At 42.1% G+C, this 22,475-nt stretch overlaps 1 protein-coding gene across 1 annotated transcript; it reads left to right on the top strand.

The window, feature by feature from the left end:
- The first annotated feature begins 578 nt into the window (after positions 1 to 578).
- Positions 579 to 21,012, top strand: vps51 (VPS51 subunit of GARP complex). The gene is made up of 10 exons (XM_003229885.4): positions 579 to 971; positions 2,562 to 2,691; positions 3,882 to 4,028; positions 5,510 to 5,729; positions 7,154 to 7,910; positions 13,573 to 13,800; positions 16,787 to 17,005; positions 18,291 to 18,412; positions 18,936 to 19,023; positions 20,618 to 21,012. The coding sequence occupies exons 1-10, from the start codon at positions 765 to 767 to the stop codon at positions 20,876 to 20,878; spliced, it is 2,379 nt and encodes a 792-aa protein (XP_003229933.2). The 5' UTR covers positions 579 to 764; the 3' UTR covers positions 20,879 to 21,012.
- Positions 21,013 to 22,475: the final 1,463 nt, after the last annotated feature.

The following is a 22,475-nucleotide window of genomic DNA, read 5'->3' as shown; positions in this document are numbered from 1 at the left end:
AGAGGCGCGAGGGGGCGGAGCCATGCAGAGGCGGGGCGTGGCTACTATTAGAGAGGCGCGAGGGGGCGGAGCCATGCAGAGGCGGGGCGTAGCTACTATTAGAGAGGCGCGAGGGGGCGGAGCCATGCAGAGGCGGGGCGTGGCTACTATTAGAGAGGCGAGAGGGGGCGGAGCCATAAAGGGGCGGGAGGCGGGGCCAAACGGAGCTTGGCTACGGTTGAAGAGCCGCGAGGGGGCGGAGCCATGCAGAGGCGGGGCGTGGCTACTATTAGAGAGGCGAGAGGGGGCGGAGCCATAAAGGGGCGGGAGGCGGGGCCAAACAAGAAGCTTGGCTGCGATTGGAGAGGCGAGAGGGGGCGGAGCCATGTAGCGGCGCGGGCGTGGCTAGCAGGGGAGCCTGGTTATGTATTGGAGAGGCGAGAGGGGGCGGAGCCATAAAGCGGCGGGAGGCGGGGCCAAACAAGGAGCTTGGCTGCGATTGAAGAGGCGCGAGGGGGCGGGGCCATGTAGCGGCGGGGGGCGTGGCCAGAAAGGGAGCCTGGCGACGATTGGAGAGGCGAGGGGGCGTGGCCCGATTTGGACCTGTACACCCGGAAGTGTCGCCTAGGTGACGGCTGGGCCCGTAAGCGGAAGCGGAAGTGGTATGCGGCACTTGGGGGACTTGTCGCTGGTGCTGGTGGCGGTGCGCGCGGCGCTGGCGCTGCTGGTGGTCTCCTTCCCGCGGGAGAAGCCTCCGGTGCGCGACCCCGGGGAGTGGGGGCCCCATGTCTGCCCCTCCGGGAGGGAGGGCCTCGGCGTCGGCGGCAGGAAGGCCCAGGCCTCGCGGTATGCTGAAGCTCTACTATGGCCTCCCCGAGAAGGAGAAGGAGGAGGAGGGCGCGGCCAAGGAGCAGGAAGCCGCGGCGGCCCTCCAGGCCGGGCCCACGGACATCAACGGACCACGCTTCGACCCGGAGGCCTTCCTCACCAAGGTAGCCTAGCAACCGTCGCCATGGAAACACCCCCTCTCCCTCCAAGGGCGGGGCCAAGGGGGCTCCTGAGCATCCTCAGAAGAGGCTTCATCCAAGATGTTATTATCATCAACAATATTGTTAGCCTATTAATATTACATTATTATTATTACAGGAAGACATCATACCAACCTGAGAGCCAGGAACATAGTTCCATCTTGTCTCCTGTGCCATAGCAACATGCTATGCTAATTTTATATACACACATATATACAGTAGTCTCACTTATCCAAGCTAAACGGGCCGGCAGAAGCTTGGATAAGTGAATATCTTGGATAATAAGGAAAGATTAAGGAAAAGCCTATTAAACATCAAATTAGGTTATGATTTTACAAATTAAGCACCAAAACATCATGTTATACAACAAATTTGGCAGAAAAAGTAGTTCAATATGCAGTAATGCTACATAGTATTACTGTTATTTATGAATTTAGCACCAAAATATCATGATGTTTTGAAAACAATGACTACAAAAATGTGTTGGGTAATCCAGAACGTTGGATAATCAAATGTTGGATAAGTGAGATTCTACTGTACTATTAATATTACATTATTATTATTAAAGGAAGACATCATACCAACCTGAGAGCCAGGAAAATACAGTAGAGTCTCACTTATCCAACATAAACTGGCCAGCAGAATGTTGGATAAGTGAAAATGTTAGATAATGAGGAGGGATTAAGGAAAAGCCTATTAAATGTCAATTTTTTAAAATGATTTTACAAATTAAGCACCAAAACATCATGTTTTACAACAACTTGACAGAAAAAAGCAGTTCAATACACGGTAATGTTATGTAGTAATTACTGTATTTACGCATTTAGCACCAAAATATCACAACATTTACTACAAAAATATTGATTACTAAAAGGCAGAACGTTGGATAAGCCAAGGTTGGATAAGTGGGACTCTACTGTAGTTCCATCTTGTCTCGTGTGTCATAGCAACATGCTATGCTAATTTTATATATATATATATATATATATATATATAATTAATTTATAAATATATAATATATTGTATATACTTATAATATTGATAATATTATAATGTAATACAATACTATACTACTACTAATAATACAATACACTAATATTAATTATATATTATATGTAATATTACTAATAATATTATCACATAATGATATAGGACAATATAGTAATTTATTACTTATATTGTGCTATGCTAATAATATATTGTATGTACATTTGATTTGTAAGCCGCTCTGAGTCCCCTTTGGGGTGAGAAGAGCGGAATATAAATGTAGCAAATAAAAATAAATAAATAAATTATTACTACTATTCTTATGTTTATTAATATTATCATATGGTAAAGGTTTTCCCCTGACATTAAGTCCGATCGTGTCCGGCTCTGGGGGTTGGTGCTCATCTCCATTTCTAAGCCGAAGAGCCGGTGTTGTCCGTAGACACCTCCAAGGTCATTTGTTTAAACATTTGTTTAAGGCTGAAGCCGAAGCTGTCAAGGAGTGTTTATGGATTGAATTTTTAATAATTGTTAATAATTTTAATAATTTCTTTCAATACTTGGCAGCTGCGGAGGGAGTGCCCACTGTCGCAACTGATGGACTGCGAAACTGACATGGTGAAGCAGATCCGGGCCCTGGACAGCGACATGCAGACCCTGGTCTACGAGAACTACAACAAGTTCATCTCCGCCACCGGTAAGCAAGGCTTTTAGTCTTACTTTAAGTCTATGGCAGCCAATAGGGGACTCCCCCTTGGTGCCCAGGCTCAGCCACCTCTTTTTCTTTTTTAATTATTATTTTAATATTCTGTCGATGGCTTTCATGGCCGGAATCACTGGGTTGCTATGAGTTGTCCGGGCTGACTGGCCATGTTCCAATAGCATTCTCTCCTGATGCTTCACCCACATCTATGACAGGCATCCTCAGAGGTTGTGAGTGTTGGAAACTAGGCAAGTGGAGTTTATATATCTGTGGAATGAGGTCCAGGGTGGGAGAAAGAACTTTTCTCTGTTTGAGACAAGTGTGAATGTTGCTATTGGCCAGCTTGATTAATAATAATAATAATAATAATAATAATTATTATTATTATTATTATTATTATTATTATACCCCATCTCCCCGAAGGGACTCGGGGCGGCTTACATGGGGCGACTGCCCCGGCAAATACAATAAGAAACATAAAACACAACAATTAACAAAAACCATGTCTGAATGAGAATAAACATCAACATAAAAAATTAGTAAGCTTCCATCTTTAATTCTTAACAACTAGTGACCTTAACAACTAGTGACCAGCCTCAGTTGGTACTATAACTCTATCCTGAATTTTATTAGGTCCCTTTTATTCTGGTATTTTAAGTGATGATGTTATTTTATCTTGCTGCGGCAGTCCCCCCCACCAATGAAATCGACTGAATTGTACTTGGTGGTTGATTGATATTATTACTGCTGTATTAACTCTTGTTTTATTGTCTTACTGTGTTTTATTTTTTTATTGTATATTGTTCAATGTATTTATGCTGTTGTTTTTGTAAATTGTGCTAGTTGGGCCTTGCCCCATGTGAGCCGCCCCGAGTCCCCATGGGGAGATGGTGGCGGGGTATAAATACAGTTTTATTATTATTTATTATATAAAAAATAGCAAAACCATTGGTAAAAAGCATATTAAAATACAACAGTAGAATCATAAAAACGAACTGGGCAAAAGTGCACTAAGCGATTAGCATTTAATGGCTAATTCAAACTCTGGCTGCTTCCTGCCTGAGGGAATCCTTTGTTGGGAGGTGTTAGCTGGCCCTGATTGTCTCTTGTTCAAAACAACTGGAGGATCAAAGTTGGCCCGAGCCTGCTTTCAGTGGTGATTAGATTGTGTATCCTTTTTCCAGACACGATCCGCAAGATGAAGAACGACTTCAAGAAGATGGAGGACGAGATGGACTGCCTGGCCGCCAACATGGCCGTCATCACCGAGTTCAGCGCCAGCATCAGCAGCACTTTGCAGGACCAGCATGAGCAGATCACCAAGCTCTCCGGTATTATTATCAGTATAATACTAGCCTGGGGACCCGGCGATGCCCAGGTTATTTGAAAAAGGCATTGTTTGCTTTTGGATGTTAGGTATTCTTAGTTTGGTGTGGTTGAACTAAAATTCCCAGAACCATGGGTCAATTTTCCCTGAACCCTGCCAGTCTTCAAAGTTGGCCATTTTGGGTCTGTGCACCAAGTTTGGTCCAAATACATCATCGTCTGGCACATCAGAACAACGTATTTTATGTGTGGCCAAGACCCAAAATAACATAAAACATCTCTGTATTTAAGTAAATAAATACAAATAATTTTAGAGCCACGTATATGGGGCTGACTGAGGTAAATTGAAGGAGTGATTAGGAAATGGGATGTATATCTTCAGTTTGATCATATTATTTACTGTATTGTTATAAGTGGCTTATTTAATTTGCTACATATTTATTTATTTATTTGCTACATTTGTATCCCACTCTTCTCACCCCGAAGGGGACTCAGAGCGGCTTACAAATTAAATTTACATACAATATTATATTATTAGCATAGCATAATACTGGCAATAAATTACCATATTGTACTATATCTATATATTGTAATATTATTAATAATATTACATGTAATATATAATATTATATATTACATATTATATATTATTATATATATAGTAATATTATATATTATTATATATTATATAACGGCGCTCCATGCAGTCATGTCGGCCACATGACCTTGGAGGTGTCTACGGACAACGCCAGCTCTTCGACTTAGAAATGGAGATGAACACCAACCCCCCAAAGTCAGACAGAGGGGAAACCTTTACCTTACTTTACTATATCTATATATTGTAATATTATTAATATTACATGTAATATATAATATTATATATTATACTAGCTGTGCCTGGCCACGCGTTGCTGTGGTATTGTCTGGTGGTGTTGGTGAGAAATTGTTGAGGTAGTGGTGGTATTGAATGTGTGTTGTATGGTTGTCTTTATGTTTAGTATGCATTTGGTTGTTTGTGTATTGTGAAAGTGGTGAGGATAGAGGGGATCTGTGTGCAGAGCTTAGCCTTCTAAATGGCAGCAATTGGATAAAAACAATTATTGCTCTCCCTCTAATTAGGACTTTATTTTTCTTTTCTTTTTGTTGTATCAACCTAGAGCCATGGATGATGGGTTGTGTTGTCAAATTTCGAGGTTGGGGGGGCCTTTAGTTTTGTTGTTTTGTCCGGTGCCCTGATTCCATCACTCTTTTATATATATAGATTACATGTAATATATAATATATAATTAATATTATTATATTGTATTATTAGTATTATATTATATTACAAAATAATATTATTCATATTATATTACATAGAGTGTTATCAAGTCTTATCAAGCCTTGTTGTTTGGTTTGGTATTGTGATATGGCCTAAGGGCTAATCGATAACATTTATTATTTTTATTATTTTTATTAATATTATTATTTGTTGTCCCTGGCGCAGGGGTGCATGCGCTGCTGCGCAAGCTGCAGTTCCTGTTTGAGCTGCCCAGCCGCCTGACCAAGTGCCTGGAGCTGGAGGCCTTTGGGCAGGCGGTGCGCTACCACAGCAAGGCCCGCTCCGTCCTCCACCAGTACCGCCACATGCCCTCCTTCCGCGGCATCCAGGACGACTGCAACAAGATCATGGCCGGGCTGGCCCTCCAGCTGCGCCAGAGGTTCCGGTAGGAAGCCCGGCATTCGATCATAGATACCTGGAAGGGGCTCCAAAGGCCATCCAGTCCAACCCTCTAAGAAATAGATCAATAGATAGATAGATAGATAGATACAAGGATAGAATCCAAGAGTTGGAAGGGGCCCCAAAGGTGAATAATATATTTATTATTATTACAGTAGAGTCTCACTTATCCAACATAAACGGGCCGGCAGAACGTTGGATAAGCAAATATGTTGGATAATAAGGAGGGATTAAGGAGAAGCCTATTAAGTATCAAATTAAGTTATGATTTTACAAATTAAGCACCAAAACATCATGTTATACAACAAATCTGGCAGAAAAAGTAGTTCAATACGCAGTAATGCTACGTAGTAATTACTGTATTTACGAATTTCGCACCAAAATATCATGATATATTGAAGACATTGACTACAAAAATGCATTGGATAATCCAGAACGTTGGATAAGCGAGTGTTGGATAAGTGAGACTCTACTGTATTATCATCATTACAAGGCCATAATACACTTATTGATATTATTATTGCAAGGTGGACAATACAATTATTATTATTATTGTATGACACCGCAAATGAGATCTATATGCTGGATTTCGTATCACAAAATCACAAGTCAAACACTTCCCAAGTGTCTAGGACTGTGTGATATATTATTATTATTATTATTATTATTATTATTATTATTATTATTATTATGACACAGCAAACAAGATAGATATGCTGGATTTCATATCACAAAGTCGCAAGTCAAACACTTCCCAAGTGTCTAGGACTGTGTGATGTATTATTATTATTATTATTATTATTATTATTATTATTATTATTATTTATGACACAGCAAACAAGATAGACATTCTGGATTTCATATCACAAAGTTGCAAGTCAAACACTTCCCAAGTGTCTAGGACTGTGTGATGTATTTTCGGATGATGCGTGCAGATCCCAGTAGGGTGGCCTTTTGCAGTTGGCAGATCATAAATTTGTCAATGCCTATTGTTTCCAAATGCCGGCTGAGATCTTTTGGCACGGCACCCAGTGTGCCCATCACCACCGGGACCACCTGCACTGGTTTCTGCCAGAGTCTTTGAGGTCCTGATAGCGGCTGAGTTTTTCCTGAGTTTTACATTTATTATTTTTCTCTATTATTGTTGCTACTATTACATTTATTTTACTCTATTTTATTATAAATAATAATACATTTATTATTTCACTCTGATTATTATTACTACATTTATTATTGTACTCTATTATTACTTGTATTATTTTCCTGTATTCATTATTCTTCTTCTTATTATTACATGTATTATTTTACTCTATTATTATTAAAAGGATACATAAGCACATTTACATTGAAGAAGAGGAGAATGATGATTTGATCAGAGTTGGACAGTCTGTAATACTTTTCCCTCTGCAGGGAGGGTGGCTCCGGGGCCAAGGACCTGGCCGAATGTGTGGAGCTGCTGCTGCTTCTGGGCGAACCGGCGGAGGAGCTTTGTGCGGAGTTCCTGTCGCAGGCGGGCGTCCGCTTGGAGGAGGAGCTGGCGTCCTTGGAGGCCGAAGTGGATGGCGGTGTGGGCGACGCGGGGGCCCCGCCTCCCTCGGACATCCTGGAGTTCACGGACCGGGGCTGCAGCCGCTTTGTGGGCAACCTGTGCCTGGTGGCGGCCTCCTACCAGGCGCTGTTTGCCTCGCGGGAGGGGGCCCCCACGGCCCGGCGCCAGCTGGCCACCTTCGTGGACGGGCTGCTGTCCCGCTACTTTGCCTTGGTGGAGCGCCGCCTGCGCCGGGAGACGGGCCTGGGCGACAACTCCCTCCTGGTGCGCGCCCTGGACCGCTTCCACCGCCGACTGCAGGCCCTGGCCCAGCTGGTGCCCGAGTCCAGCCTGGCCGCCGCCGAGGCCGAGGGCAGCGAGATCGTGGCCCGGGCGGCCCGGGAGCGCACCGGCCAGTACCTCCAGGCCCTGCGGGGCTTCTTTGGGGAGTGCCTGACCGACGTGCGGCAGGCCCTGGCCGCCCCGCTCCCCCGGCCCCTGGGCAAGGAGGGCCCCGGCCTGGCCGAGCTGCTGGCCTCCCTCTCGGCCGCCCTGCTCAACCAGGTCAAGGCCGTCCTCTCCTACGTCCACCTCTTCACCGCCAAGGACATCACCTTCGCCAGCCAGCCCTACTTCAAGGTGAGAATGTTATTATTTTTTTATTGATTTTATTACAATACTAGCTTGGAGACCCGGCGATGCCCGGGTCATTTGAGAAAGGCCTTGTTTGCCTGTGTTCCAAGTGTAGCCTATATCCAATGTCAGCTGGGTTCAGTGGGTGCGGGTGAGCTCCAACTCCCATATGCAAGTCCCATCGTCCAGTGTCCATCCCCCTCCAAACAGAGCCAGGATGTAGAATAGGTCATGAGGGCTCCATGTAGCATGTTTGGTCTTGATCAGTCATTTGTGTGGGTCGCGGTGCTCTCAGGAAGTGAGTGAAGGTATTGGAAGTCCCATCGTCCATGGTCCATCGTCCTCCAAACTGCACCTGGGTGTAGAGTGAGTCATGGGTGTTCTGTGTTTGAAGTTTGGTCTTGATGAGACATTGATGGGGGTGACAGTGGTCTCAGGAAGTGAATGAATATACTGCAAGTCCCATCATCCAAGGTCCAAGCTCTTTCAAACCTCGCCAAGATGTAGAGTGGGCCATGGTGGCTCTATGTGCCAAGTTTGGTCTTGATCAGTCATTGGTGGGGGTCACAGTAGTCCCAGGAAGTGACTGAAGATATTGTAAGTCCCCTCATCCACAGTCCCTCCTTCCCCAAACTGCACCAGGATGTAAAGTGGGCTACCCTGCACCTGCGTGTCAAGTTTGATACAGTTTTGTCATTCATGGGCATCACCGTGGTTTGTGGGAGGTGAATTGGATGAATGTACTGCAAATCCCATCATCCTTGGTCCAGCCTCCGTCAAAGTGCTGCAGCATGTGAAGTGTGTCATTTGGGATCTGTGTGCCTGGTTTGGTTCAGTTGTGTGATTTGTGGCAGTTGCTGTGGTCTCAAGAAGTGAGGGAAGGTACTGCAAATCCCATCATCCTTGGTCCATCCTGCCCCAATATACATCAGGACGTAAAGGGGTCGACAGGAGTTCTGTGTGCCAAGTTTGGTCCATTTCTATCATTGGTGGGCATTGCAGTAGTCTGTGGGAGTTCAAGTGTTTGGAAGTACTGCAAATCCCATCATCCGTGGTCCATCTTCCCCCAAATGGCAGCAGGTCATCAAGTGCATCGTGGGGATGAAGTGGGCAATACATTGTGAATCAGTTAAAAAGTTATTAAATTACATCGGACATTCATAAAAACACCTATAAAATACAGATGGGCATGTTCGAGTCTAAAAGACTGGGTCTGTCAATTGAGAATACGCACAGCTGGGTATCTGGGTATTTTGATTGCATACCTAAGGGCTTGAAAGTTTCAAATTAATAATTGTAAATTGATCATGTACACTAATGGCACTCAAATAAATAAGGACTTTTTCTTTGGTTTGACCCATGTGTTTTAAAAGCAGTGCTTGAACGGTTTTAAACAGCTTTTCCAAAACTTTTGTCGTCCTCCCCCCCAACACTCCTATCCAGAGCTTCAGAAACAGAGAAAATATCCCAGTGGAGTATTTTCTCATTTGCTAGACTTGAATATTTTTTTATTTGCATGACATGCTCTGAATGTGATTGGTGTTTATTGATAAACATGAACACTCAGTAATAATGGCAGGTTCTATTTGTTGTGACATAAATAGGGTTGGTATTTAGAATTCCGGATTTGGTACTGAGAGGAACCAAGATGCTTCTGTTCTAGTTCAAGATGATACAACAGTACCTCTCTCCTAATTGCATCGTACAAAACTATATTCGCACTTTTCTGGCCCACTTCCCCTTTTAGGAGCCAACCCAGGATTTTATCAAAGTATGTTTATTGTGTATTGGTATATGTGATTTTATCTGTTTATGATTTGTTTTTACTGTTGAGTTTTATATTGTTTGTTGCCTGGGCTTGGCCCCATGTAAGCCGCCCTGAGTCCCCTTGGGGAGATGGGGCGGGGTATAAAAATATTATTATTATTATTATTATTATTATTATTATTATTATTATTATTATTATTACAGTAGAGTCTCACTTATCCAACATCCACTTATCCAACGTTCTGGATTATCCAACACATTTTTGGAGTCAATGTTTTCAATATATTGTGATATTTTGGTGCTAAATTCATAAATACAGTAATTACTACGTAGCCTTACTGCACATTGAACTACTTTTTCTGTCAAATTTGTTGTAAAACATGATGTTTTTGTGCTTAATTTGTAAAATCATAACCTAATTTGATGTTTAATAGGCTTCTCCTTAATCTCTCCTTATTATCCAACATATTCGCTTATCCACGTTCTGCTGGCCCGTTTATGTTGGATAAGTGAGACTCTACTGTATTATCTATGCCAGGGGTCCCCAAACTAAGGCCCGGGGGCCACATGCGGCCCATCGAAGCCATTTATCCGGCCCCCACGGCACAAAGGCAGAAGGGGGTTGGGCTAAATGACCCAAGGGGTCACCTCTATTATTATTATTATCATTATTATTATTATTATTATTATTATTAACAACAACATTGAGGCTGGGAGGCCATCTGTCAGGGGTGCTTTGCTTGTGCTTTTAGTGCACAAAGGCAGAAGGAGGTTGGACTCAATGGCCCAAAGGGTCTCTTCCAACCCTCTTTATTATTATTATTATTATTATTATTATTATTATTATTATTATTATTATTATTGTATGACACAGCAAACAAGATAGATATGCTGGATTTCATATCACAAAATCACAAGTCGAACACTTCCCAAGTGTCTAGGACTGTGTGATGTATTTTCGGATGATGCGCGCAGATCCCAGCAGGGTGGCCTTTTGCAGTTGGCAGGTCGTAATTTTGTCAATGTCTATTGTTCCCAAATGCCGGCTGAGATCTTTTGGCACGGCACCCAGTGTGCCCATCACCACCGGGACCACCTGCACTGGTTTCTGCCAGAGTCTTTGAAGTTCAGTCTTGAGGTCCTGAGAGCGGCTGAGTTTTTCCTGTTGTTTTTCGTCAATGCAACTGTCACCTGGGATGGCGACATCAATGATCCAAACCTTTTTTTTTCCACAACTGTGATGTCTGGTGTGTTGTGTTCCAGAACTTTGTCAGTCTGGATTCGGAAGTCCCAAAGTCTCTTTGCGTGCTCATTTTCCAATACTTTTGCAGGTTTGTGATCCCACCAGTTCTTTACTGCTGGGAGGTGGCACTTGAGGCATAAGTTCCAATGAATCATTTGGGCCACATAGTTGTGCCTCTGTTTATAGTCTGTCTGTGCAATTTTCTTATTTTGTGGTTTGTGATCCCACCAGTTCTTTGCTGCTGGGAGGTGGGACTTGATATTATTATTATTATTATTGCTTGCTGGCCAACTATAGTCCGGCCCTCCAATGGTCCGAAGGATGGTGAACTGGCCCCCTGTTTAAAAAGTTTGGGGACCCCTGATCTATGCCATACAATTATAAAATTCCATATCTTCTGAGCAACTCTGATGCGTTCTTTTATCCTTGAGATTAGTAACTTTGAAGCGTGTTTTCTTTTTATCTGTGACGTCCTCTTGTTGTATACACCTCTGTTGTATGCCAATTTTGTTGTTGTATGCCGATAAAGGTTGTGTGTGTGTATCATATAGATATATTTTATTTGTTTTATTTATTTACTCTATTGATACCCCACCTTTCTCAACCTCAAAGGGGACTCAAGGCGGCTTTACATATAGGCAACTATTCAATACCTTAAAACAAAATATAGTTAAAATAAATATTCATAGTTTTGCTCATTGCATCATTGAGGTATGTATATGTATATGTTTGTGTATATATACATATCAAATGTAATGCTCAAAGGGCCATGGAAGCCATGCACAGATAATACAGAGGACCAGTTATATATACTGTAGGTAGGTAGGTGGGTATATAGATAGATACATATGTACGTACGTATGTTTATTGAATGTGTTATATATATACTATACAAACTATAGATAGATAGAGATATACATAGATATGTATAGGTAGGTATGTAGATGTTTTTCGAATGTAATGCTTAAAGGGCCACAGAAGCTATGAAGAGATAATATAGAGGGCCAGTTATATATACAGTATATATATATATATATGTGTGTGTGTGTGTATACGTATATATGTATATGTATATTGAATGTAATGCTCAAAGGTCCATGGAAGCCATGGACAGAGAATACAAAGGGCCAGTTATATATAACATATGTATGTATATATATATATGTGTGTGTGTGTGTGCGTGTATGTATGTATGTATATGTATATTGAATGGAATGTTCAAAGGGCCACAGAAGCCAAGGACAGAGAACACAGAAGGGCAGTTATATATACTATAGATAGATATGTATACATATATGTATATGTACATGAAATGTAATGCTCAACAGGCCATGGAAGCCATGGGCAGAGAATACAGAGGGCCAGGTATATATACCATATATATATGTATATCGATTGTAATGTTCAAAGGGCCATGGAAGCCATGGGCAGGGAATACAGAGGGCCAGTTATATATTATTATGATTTTTTTTACCCTGCTTTGTCTCTATATCTCACAGGAGACTCAATAGCGGCTTAATATAAAAGCATCAGCATAAACCAGTGATTCCCAAAGTAGGCGCTACTGCCCCCTGGTGGGTGCTGTAGTGATCCAGGGGGGCGGTGATGGCCATTTGGGGGCGATGAATAACTGTAATACCTTTCCATTCTGAGTTCAAAAAATAGTTTCATCATTTCAAACTTCAATGTTTCTAATTTACACCTTTCTTTAATATAGTTTATTATAGTTTATTAATTAGCAGCGCTAATTATTATTATGTACACTGGAACTCAATCGACATACCCAGTCCTTTAAAATTGAACACGCCCATCTGTATTTTAGAATGTGTTTTATGAATGTCCGATGTAAGTGAATAATTTTCATAGTGCATTGTACAATTTTTATATCTGTGTTTTATTGTAAGCCGCCCTGAGTCCCCTGTTGGTTGAGAAGGGCGGGATATAAATATTGTAATAAATAAATATAATAAATATAAATAGTTTATGAAAAAGGTAGAAATATTAATACATATCTCTTTCTCTTTAATTGCTATTAAAATTTTAAAAATAATAATTTCCAGGGGGCGCTGAGTAATATTTTTTTTCTGGAAAGGGGGCGGTCGGCCAAATAGGTTTGGGAACCACTGGCATAGACCAATATGCAAACATTAAAACAGGATTAAATACAAACAGTAGACGCTTCCCTGTCACCCTTTCTTCTATTTTTAAACATTTCACGAACGTTTCACAGGCCCGGGCTGTGACGCAAGCTGGTGAGCAGGCAGCTGCAGCCAGCTGAGACCAATCACTCTGACCAAGAGGTCATGAGTTCGAGGCCCGCTTGGAGCCTGTGTTTGTCTTGTCTTTGTTCTATGTTAAAAAGCATTGAATGTTTGCCTATATGTGTAATGTGATCTGCCCTGAGTCCCCTTCAGGGTGAGAAGGGTGGAATGTAAATTCTGTAAATAAATAAATAATAATAAATATGTCAAGGCATTGAATGTTTGCCTTATATGTGTAATGTGATCCGCTCTGAGCCCCCTTCGTGGTGAGAAGGGTGGAGTATAAATACTTTAAATAAATAAATATTAAATGTATGTTTGTGTATTTCTGTCTAGTCAATCCAAATGTAATGGAGAGGTCCTAACGTGAGTCATCTTCCTCTCTCCCTCCGGGCAGGGGCCATTCTGCAGCCAGGGGGTCCGTGAGGGTCTGGTGGTGGCCTTCCTGCGCTCGCTGTGCCAGACGGCGGTGGGCTTCTGTGAGGGCGGGGCGGCGGGGGGCGAGCGGGGGGGCGGCTGCACCCCTCCCGCCCTGCTGCTGCTCCTCTCCCGCCTCTGCCTGGACTACGAGGCCTCCACCATCAGCTACATCCTCACCCTCACTGACGAACAGTTTCTGGTCCAGGTACGTGCCTGAGAGAAAGGGACACGGGAGACAGGTGTAGGTGTGTGTGTGTCATGATCTCCGATCTTTGACATCTCCAGACACAGATCAAGCGCTGACAAAGAACAGATGCCAGCCATAAAAACGGGCCAGCCATAAAACCTCAATTACCCTCTGGTATGTGAGAGCCCCTATATAAATGGGCTACAGAGAAGATCCTGGTATTCTGTACAATAAAAATCTGTTGGAATTTGTCAGCGCTTGGTCTGTGTCCGGAGATGTCAAAGATCGGAGATCATGACAGTGTGTGTATGGGAAGCTTCAGGGGCTCCTTTCCCCCCCATTGGTAGAGCTATCAGCATGAAACTTGCTACAATTGTAGAACACATTCACCCCTCTAAACCCACCAAGTTTCAGGACGTTTTGATGTTCCACTGATTTTGCGCGAATTTTCAAAGTTTACCCCTCTTAAGTCCACCAAGTTTCAGAATGTTTCGCTCGTCTACAGATTTTTGGCAATTTTTTAAAGTTTTTACAATATTTTTTTAAAAAACTACAGGAACGATCGGCATGAAACTCGCTACAATTGTAGAAAAAATTCACCCCTCTAAACCCACCAAGTTTCAGAATATTTTGATGTTCCATTGATTTTGCATGAATTTTCAAAGTTTACCACTCTTAAGTCCACCAAGTTTCAGAATGTTTCACTCGTCTGCAGATTTTTGGCGAATTTTTTAAAAGTTTTTACAATATTTTTAAAATAAAAACTACAGGAACGATCAACATGAAACTTGCTACAATTGTAGAAAAAAATCACCCCTCTAAACCCACCAAGTTTCAGAATATTTTGATGTTCCGTTGAATTTGCATGAATTTTCAAAGTTTACCACTCTAAGTCCACCAAGTTTCAGAATGTTTCACTCGTCTGCAGATTTTTGGCGAATTTTTTAAGTGTTTACAATTTTTTTAAAAGAAAAACTACAGGAACAATCGGCATGAGACTTGCAACAATGGTAGAACACATTGACCACTCTTAACCCATCCCGTTTCAGAACGTTTCACTCATCCACTGATTTTTGGAGAATTTTTAATGTTTTTACAAACAATATAAAGAAAAACTACAAGAGCTATCAGTATGAACCTTTCTATAGTTGTAGAACCTGTTTGCCCCTCTAAGCCCAACAAGTTCCAGAACGTTTCACTCATCCGGTGATTTTTGCGGAATTTCCAAATGTTTTACAAAAAACATTTTGAAATACATTATAAGAGCGATCGGCATGAAACTTTAAGCGCACCTTCTCTGGCCCGGGTTGGACTGGATAGCCCAAGGTTCTCCTTCTAACACTAGGATCCTATGAACTTCCTTGCGGTGTGCATCCATTTATTGTGGGTTCATTGGGGTCGCTTTGAGGGCCATCGAGGCATTGCAACACCATGAAAAGGAAAAGTTTTATGTTTTTATGATGCGGATAAAAAGAGTGGGGAAAACCCCATAGATGACGAAGCAGAAGTGAAATGGGTACATTCTGTTCTGCCTTTTGCACAATGGGTTTGTCCATAAGAGAGGCCTTTGCTTCCTGATTGCGGCTTCCTGATTGCGGCATTCAGCCCAACACTGAATAAATATGAATAAAATACATATTTTTATCTGAGAAAATACCATTCTAGAGCATTATTATTATTATTATTATTATTATTATTATTATTATTATTATTACAAGGAGGGTAATACATTTATTGTTATTATTATTATTATTATTATTATTATTATTATTATTATAAGGTGGGTACCATTATTATTACAAGGTTGATTATCCATTTATTAGTAGTATTATATCAGATGTGTAATACATTTAGTATTGTTACAAGAAGGGTAATCCATTTATTATTATTATTATTATTATTATTATTATTATTATTATTATAAGGTGGGTATTATTATTATTACAAGGTTGATAATCCATTTATTAGTATTATTATATCAGATGTGTAATACATTTAGTATTGTTACAAGGAGGGTAATCCATTTATTATTATTATTATTGTTATAAGGTGGGTATTATTATTATTACAAGGTTGATAATCCATTTATTAGTATTATTATATCAGATGTGTAATACATTTAGTATTGTTACAAGGAGGGTAATCCATTTATTATTATTATTATTATAAGGTGGGTACCATTATTATTACAAGGTTGATTATCCATTTATTAGTAGTATTATATCAGATGTGTAATACATTTAGTATTGTTACAAGGAGGGTAATCCATTTATTATTATTATTATTATTATTATTATAAGGTGGGTATTATTATTATTACAAGGTTGATTATCCATTTATTAGTAGTATTATATCAGATGTGTAATACATTTAGTATTGTTACAAGGAGGGTAATCCATTTATTATTATTATTATTATTATTATAAGGTGGGTACTATTATTATTACAAGGTTGATAATACATTTATTAGTATTATTATATCAGATGTGTAATACATTTAGTATTGTTACAAGGAGGGTAATCCATTTATTATTATTATTATTATTATTATTATTATTATTATTATAAGGTGGGTACCATTATTATTACAAGGTTGATTATACATTTATTAGTATTATTATATCAAGATGTGTGATACATTTAGTATTATTACAAGGTGGGTAATACATTTATTATTATGATTTTATTATTATTACAAAGTTTCATGCCAATAGCACTTGTAATTTTAAAAAAAAATGTTTGTAAAAACTTTAAAATTCTCCAAAAATAAATGGACGAGTGAAATGTTCTGAAACTTGGTGAACTTTGAGTGGTAAATGTCTTCTACCATTGTTGCAAGTTTCATGCTAAGAGCAATTGTAGTTTTATTTTTAAAACTCTTTTCAATCCCAATGCGCAGCTGGAGGAGAAGGCCATGATAGTATGGAATGTACGTGCCTACCTTGCAGGGGTGTTGTGTGTGTTTTACTCGCGACAAGAATGACCTGACCGCTTTCTCTCGCAGGACCACTCGCCAGTGACCCCGGTGACGGCCCTTTGCGCCGAGGCCCGTGAAGCCGCCCAGAAGCTCCTGAACCACTATGTGAAGGTCCAAGGCCTGGTGGTCTCCCAGATGCTGCGCAAGAGCGTGGAGACGCGGGACTGGGTCGCCACCATCGAGCCCCGCAATGTCCGGGCCGTCATGAAGCGCGTGGTGGAGGATGCCACCGCCATCGACGTCCAGGTCATCATAATCTATTATTATTATTATTATTATTATTATTATTATTATTATTATTATTATTATTATTATTATTATTTTATTATGACACAGCAAACAAGATAGATATGCTGGATTTCGTATCACAAAATCACAAGTCGAACACTTCCCAAGTGTCTAGGACTGTGTGATGTATTTTCGGATGATGCGCGCAGATCCCAGCAGGGTGGCCTTTTGCAGTTGGCAGATCGTGATTTTGTCAATATCGTTTCCAAATGCTGGCTGAGATCTTTTGGCACGGCACCCAGTGTGCCCATCACCACCGGGACCACCTGCACTGGTTTCTGCCAGAGTCTTTGAAGTTCGATCTTGAGGTCCTGAGAGCGGCTGAGTTTTTCCTGTTGTTTTTCGTCAATGCGACTGTCACCTGGGATGGCGACATCCATGATCCAAACCTTTTTCTTTTCCACAACTGTGATGTCTGGTGTGTTGTGTTCCAGAACTTTGTCAGTCTGGATTCGGAAGTCCCACAGTCTCTTTGCGTGCTCATTTTCCAAGACTTTTGCAGGTTTGTGATCCCACCCGTTCTTTGCTGCTGGGAGGTGGTACTTGAGGCATAAGTTCCAATGAATCATTTGGGCCACATAGTTTTGCCTCTGTTTGTAGTCTGTCTGTGCAATTTTCTTACAGCAGCTGAGGATATGATCAATGGTGTCATCGCTTTCCTTGCTGCACAGTCTGCATTTTGGGTCATCAGCTGATTTTTCGATCTTGGCCTGAATGGCCTTTATCCTGATGTCTTGCTCCTGGGCTGCAAGGATCAGGCCTTCTGTCTCCTTCTTCAGGGTCCCATTCGTGAGCCAGAGCCAGGTCTTCTCCTTGTCAGCTTTTCCTTCATTTTGTCAAGGAACTTTCCATGCAATGTTTTGTTGTGCCAGCTGTCAGCTCTAGTTTGTAGTGCGGCTTTCTTGTACTGGTGTTTTGTCTGCTGTGTTTTGAGGAGTTTCTGATTTTTGACTTCAATCACAGCAGGTTCTTCACTTTGCTTTACATATTCTGCCAGGGCATGTTCTTCTTCTTTGACTGCTTGTTTTACTTGTAAGAGTCCTCTTCCCCCTGATCTTCGAGGCAGATATAGCCTGTCAACATCACTGCGGGGGTGCAGCGAATGATGGATGGTCATGAGTTTTCTTGTTTTTCTGTCCAAATTGTCCAGTTCCGCCTGTGTCAGCAGTATATATTATGACAGGTATTATTATTGTAATGTTTGTTGTCCTCGTCCATAACCTGCCCTGCCTTTCCTGCACAGGTGGGTCTGCTCTACGAGGAAGGTGTGCGCAAGGCGCAGAGCAGCGACTCCAGCAAGAGGACCTTCTCCGTCTACAGCAGTTCCCGGCAGCAGAGCCGCTACGCCCCCAGCTACACCCCCAGGTCAGCCTTACCTGGGACAGGGCTGGACTCACCTGGATGGGTTTCTAGACAGATGGAGGGGCAATGCAGATCTTTAAGGATCTCACTGTTGTCCCGTTCGTGGAGACTGTTTGTCTTGTGTTCTTCCTAGATGCAAGAAGATCGTTCAATAGGTTTATTTAGTCTCATCGCCCTGTTGGGTGGACAAGTGCCGCACCCAAACCAATGCATAGCTTGTAGTCAATGCCTGGAGCCCATCTTATTTATTTATTTATTTATTTATTTGTTTACAGTATTTATATTCCGCCCTTCTTTCTCACCCCGAAGGGGACTCAGGGCGGATCACATTGTACACATATAAGGCAAACATTCAATGCCTTTTAACATAGAACAAAGACAGAGACAAACGCAGGCTCCGAGCTGGCCTCAAACTCATGACCTCTTGGTCAGAGTGATTTGTTGCAGCTGGTTGCTCAACAGCCTGCGCCACAGCCCGGCCTTTTCTCTGTCTCTTTCTTGGACTTTTCTCTCTCTCTCTCCGCAGCGCCCCGATGGACACCAACCTGCTCAGCAACATCCAGAAGCTCTTCTCAGAGCGCATTGACATCTTCAGCCCCGTGGAGTTCAACAAGGTGAGTCCCGATGCAAAGGAAAAGAAAGGGAGGAGGAGGAGAGAAAGAAAGAAGGAACGTAGGGAAGAAAAGAAGAGGAAGAAGGGAAGGGAAGGGAAGAAGGAAGGGAGGGAAAGAAGGGAGGGAGGAATGGAAGTACGAAGGGAAGGAGGGAAGGAAGGGGAGGATAGAAAAAAGGAATGAAGGGAAGAAAGGAAGAGAAAGAAGGGAAGGGAGAGGAGGAAGGAGGGGAAGAAAGTAGGGGATGGAATGAAAGGAAAGGGAGGTAGGGGAGGAAAAAAAGAGGAAGGAAGGGAGGAGAAAGGAAGGGAAGAGAAGGAGGAGAGAAAGAAAGGGGATGGAAGGAAAGAAGGGAAAAGAGAGGAAGAAGGAATGGAAGGATTGTAGTAGGGAAAGAAGGAGGGGATGGAAGGAAGGGAGGAAAGAAAAAGAACAAACGAGAGGAGAGAGGGGAAGCAAGCAAACAAGCAAGAAAGAAAGAACATAAGTTCATCCAGTAACAGCATTCAGTCCTGTGTGCTTGGTCCAATGTGAAAAGGCTTAGCTCTCTTTCTATATATATATAAAAGAGTAATGGAATCACGGCACCGGACAAAACAACTAAACTAAACGCCCCACAACCTCGAAAATTGACAGCACAACCTCTCATCCACGCCTCTACGTTCATACAACAAAAAGAAAAGAAAAATTAAGTCCTAGCCACAGCAATGCGTGGCCGGGCACAGCTAGTCTATATATATAAAAGGGTAATGGAATCACGGCACCAGACAAAACAACTAAACTAAACGCCCCACAACCTCAAAAATTGACAGCACAACCTCTCATCCACGCCTCTACGTTCATACAACAAAAAGAAAAGAAAAATTAAGTCCTAGCCACAGCAGTGCGTGGCCGGGCACAGCTAGTCTATATATATAAAAGGGTAATGGAATCACGGCACCAGACAAAACAACTAAACTAAACGCCCCACAACCTCGAAAATTGACAGCACAACCTCTCATCCACGCCTCTACGTTCATACAACAAAAAGAAAAGAAAAATTAAGTCCTAGCCACAGCAGTGCGTGGCCGGGCACAGCTAGTCTATATATATATAAAAGGGTAATGGAATCACGGCACCAGACAAAACAACTAAACTAAACGCCCCACAACCTCATAAATTGACAGCACAACCTCTCATCCACGCCTCTACGTTCATACAACAAAAAGAAAAGAAAAATTAAGTCCTAGCCACAGCAGTGCGTGGCCGGGCACAGCTAGTCTATATATATAAAAGGGTAATGGAATCACGGCACCAGACAAAACAACTAAACTAAACGCCCCACAACCTCAAAAATTGACAGCACAACCTCTCATCCACGCCTCTACGTTCATACAACAAAAAGGAAAGAAAAATTAAGTCCTAGCCACAGCAATGCGTGGCCGGGCACAGCTAGTCCTTTATAAGATTTGATTGTGTTTCCTATTTGAAAATACTGTGGTGGTGGTGGTGGTGTTTCTGGCCCTAAGTGGTACCTGTCACCGGATGTCTTCCTCTGAGGAGGAGGCCTATCCTCCAGGGTCTTGACGGGTCTCTCTCCTTGTGAACGGCGCAGGTCTCGGTCCTGACGGGGATCCTCAAGATCAGCCTGAAGACCTTCCTGGAGTGTGTGCGCCTGCGCACCTTTGGCCGCTTTGGCCTCCAGCAGATCCAGGTGGACTGCTACTACCTGCAGCTCTACCTCTGGCGCTTCGTCTCTGACGAGAACCTGGTCCACTTCCTGCTGGACGAGATCGTGGGCAGCGCGGCCCACCGGTGCCTGGACCCCGTCCCCATGGAGCAGAGCGTCATCGAGGTCATCTGCGAGCGCGGGTAGCCCCCCCGGCCCTTCTTCTCCTTCTTCTCCTTTTTTTCCTTCTTCTCTTCCATCCTTGCCATCTTCTCGCCTCCTCCGTTGGAACCGGGATGCCTTTCGGAAGCGCGGCACAAATAAAGCATCATTTATCTTCACTCTTTTGGGTCTTGGCGAGTCCCTAAGTACCTGACATCAGCATCGGTCAGGATCAACAATCACAATAACCCCGATAGTTTTGGCATCTATTTTATTTTATTTTATTTATTTACAGTAGAGTCTCACTGATCCAAGCTAAACGGGCCGGCAGAAGCTTGGATAAGCAAATATCTTGGATAATGAGGGGGGGCTCGGGCTGTGGCGCAGGCTGGAGAGCAGCTGCAATGAATTTATTTATTTATTTACAGTATTTATATCCCGCCCTTCTTTCTCACCCCGAAGGGGACTCAGGGTGGATTACAATGAACACATATATGGCAAACATTCAATGCCAACAGACAAACAACATACATTAGACAGACTCAGAGGCATTTTTAACATTTTTCCAGCTTCACGATTCCGGCCAAAGGGGGAGCTGTTGCTTCACCGTCCAGTAGTGGCTGTACTTCCTCATTCCTTTCCTCGCGTTTTGCTGGCAGTTTTATGGTGTTGTAAATTAGCCTCCCGCATAAAGCGTCCCTAAATTTCCCTACTTGACAGATGCAACTGTCTTTCGGGGCTGCATAGGTCAACAGCAAGCCGGGGCTATTAATGGTCGGAGGCTTAACCCGACCCGGGCTTCGAACTCATGACCTCTCGGTCAGTAGTGATTTATAGCAGCTGGTTACTAGCCAGCTGCGCCACAGCCCGGCCCCTGCAATGAATCACTCTGACCAGGAGGTCATGAGTTCGAGGCCCGGCTCAGAGCCTATGTTTGTTTGTCTTTGTTCTATGTTAAAAAGCCATTGAATGTTTGCTTATATGTGTAATGTGATCCGCCCTGAGTCCCCTTCGGGGTGAGAAAGAAGGGCGGAATATAAATACTGTAAACAAATAAATAATAAATAAATAAATTAAGAAAAAGCCTATTAAACATCAAATTAGGTTATGCATACATACAATAAAACCATGCAAAGATACAAAAGATCCCGACCTGCGGCCTAATAACCCGATCTTTTGTATCTTTACATGGTTTTATTGTATGTATGTGTAAGTGTGTACGTATTGTATGTTTTACATGTTTTGATATGGTCAAAAGTGACTAATCAATAAAGAATTGTTGTTGTTGTTAGGAATCCCTATAGGTCTTACTTTATAGCCCGCTTTTCCTGGAATCAAATCATGGCAGCTAAAAATAAATAGTAAACAAATTAGGTTATGATTTTACAAATTAACCACAAAAACATCATGTTATCCAACAAATTTGACAGAAAAAGTACTTCAATGCACAGTAATGTTATGTTGTAATTACTGTATTTACGAATTTAGCACCAAAATATCACAATATATTGAAAACATTGACTACAAAAATGGCTTGGATAATCCAGAACGTTGGATAAGTGAGACTCTACTGTATTTACATCACTTTTACCCCGTCCTTCTCACCCGTAGGGACTCAGAGCGGCTTACAACAGTCGGCAAT

The sequence above is a fragment of the Anolis carolinensis genome, unplaced genomic scaffold, assembly GCF_035594765.1.
Source record: "Anolis carolinensis isolate JA03-04 unplaced genomic scaffold, rAnoCar3.1.pri scaffold_14, whole genome shotgun sequence".
NCBI classification, from domain to species: Eukaryota; Metazoa; Chordata; class Lepidosauria; order Squamata; family Dactyloidae; genus Anolis; species Anolis carolinensis.
This window is presented reverse-complemented; position numbering and strand designations above follow the sequence as displayed.

Coding starts and splice junctions, on each gene's coding strand:
- vps51 (XM_003229885.4), top strand. CDS start 765: ATGTCTGCCCCTCCGGGAGGGAGGGCCTCGGCGTCGGCGGCAGGAAGG. Junction 4,029..5,509: donor GCAGATCACCAAGCTCTCCG/GTATTATTATCA, acceptor TCCCTGGCGCAG/GGGTGCATGCGCTGCTGCGC. Junction 13,801..16,786: donor ACGAACAGTTTCTGGTCCAG/GTACGTGCCTGA, acceptor TTTCTCTCGCAG/GACCACTCGCCAGTGACCCC.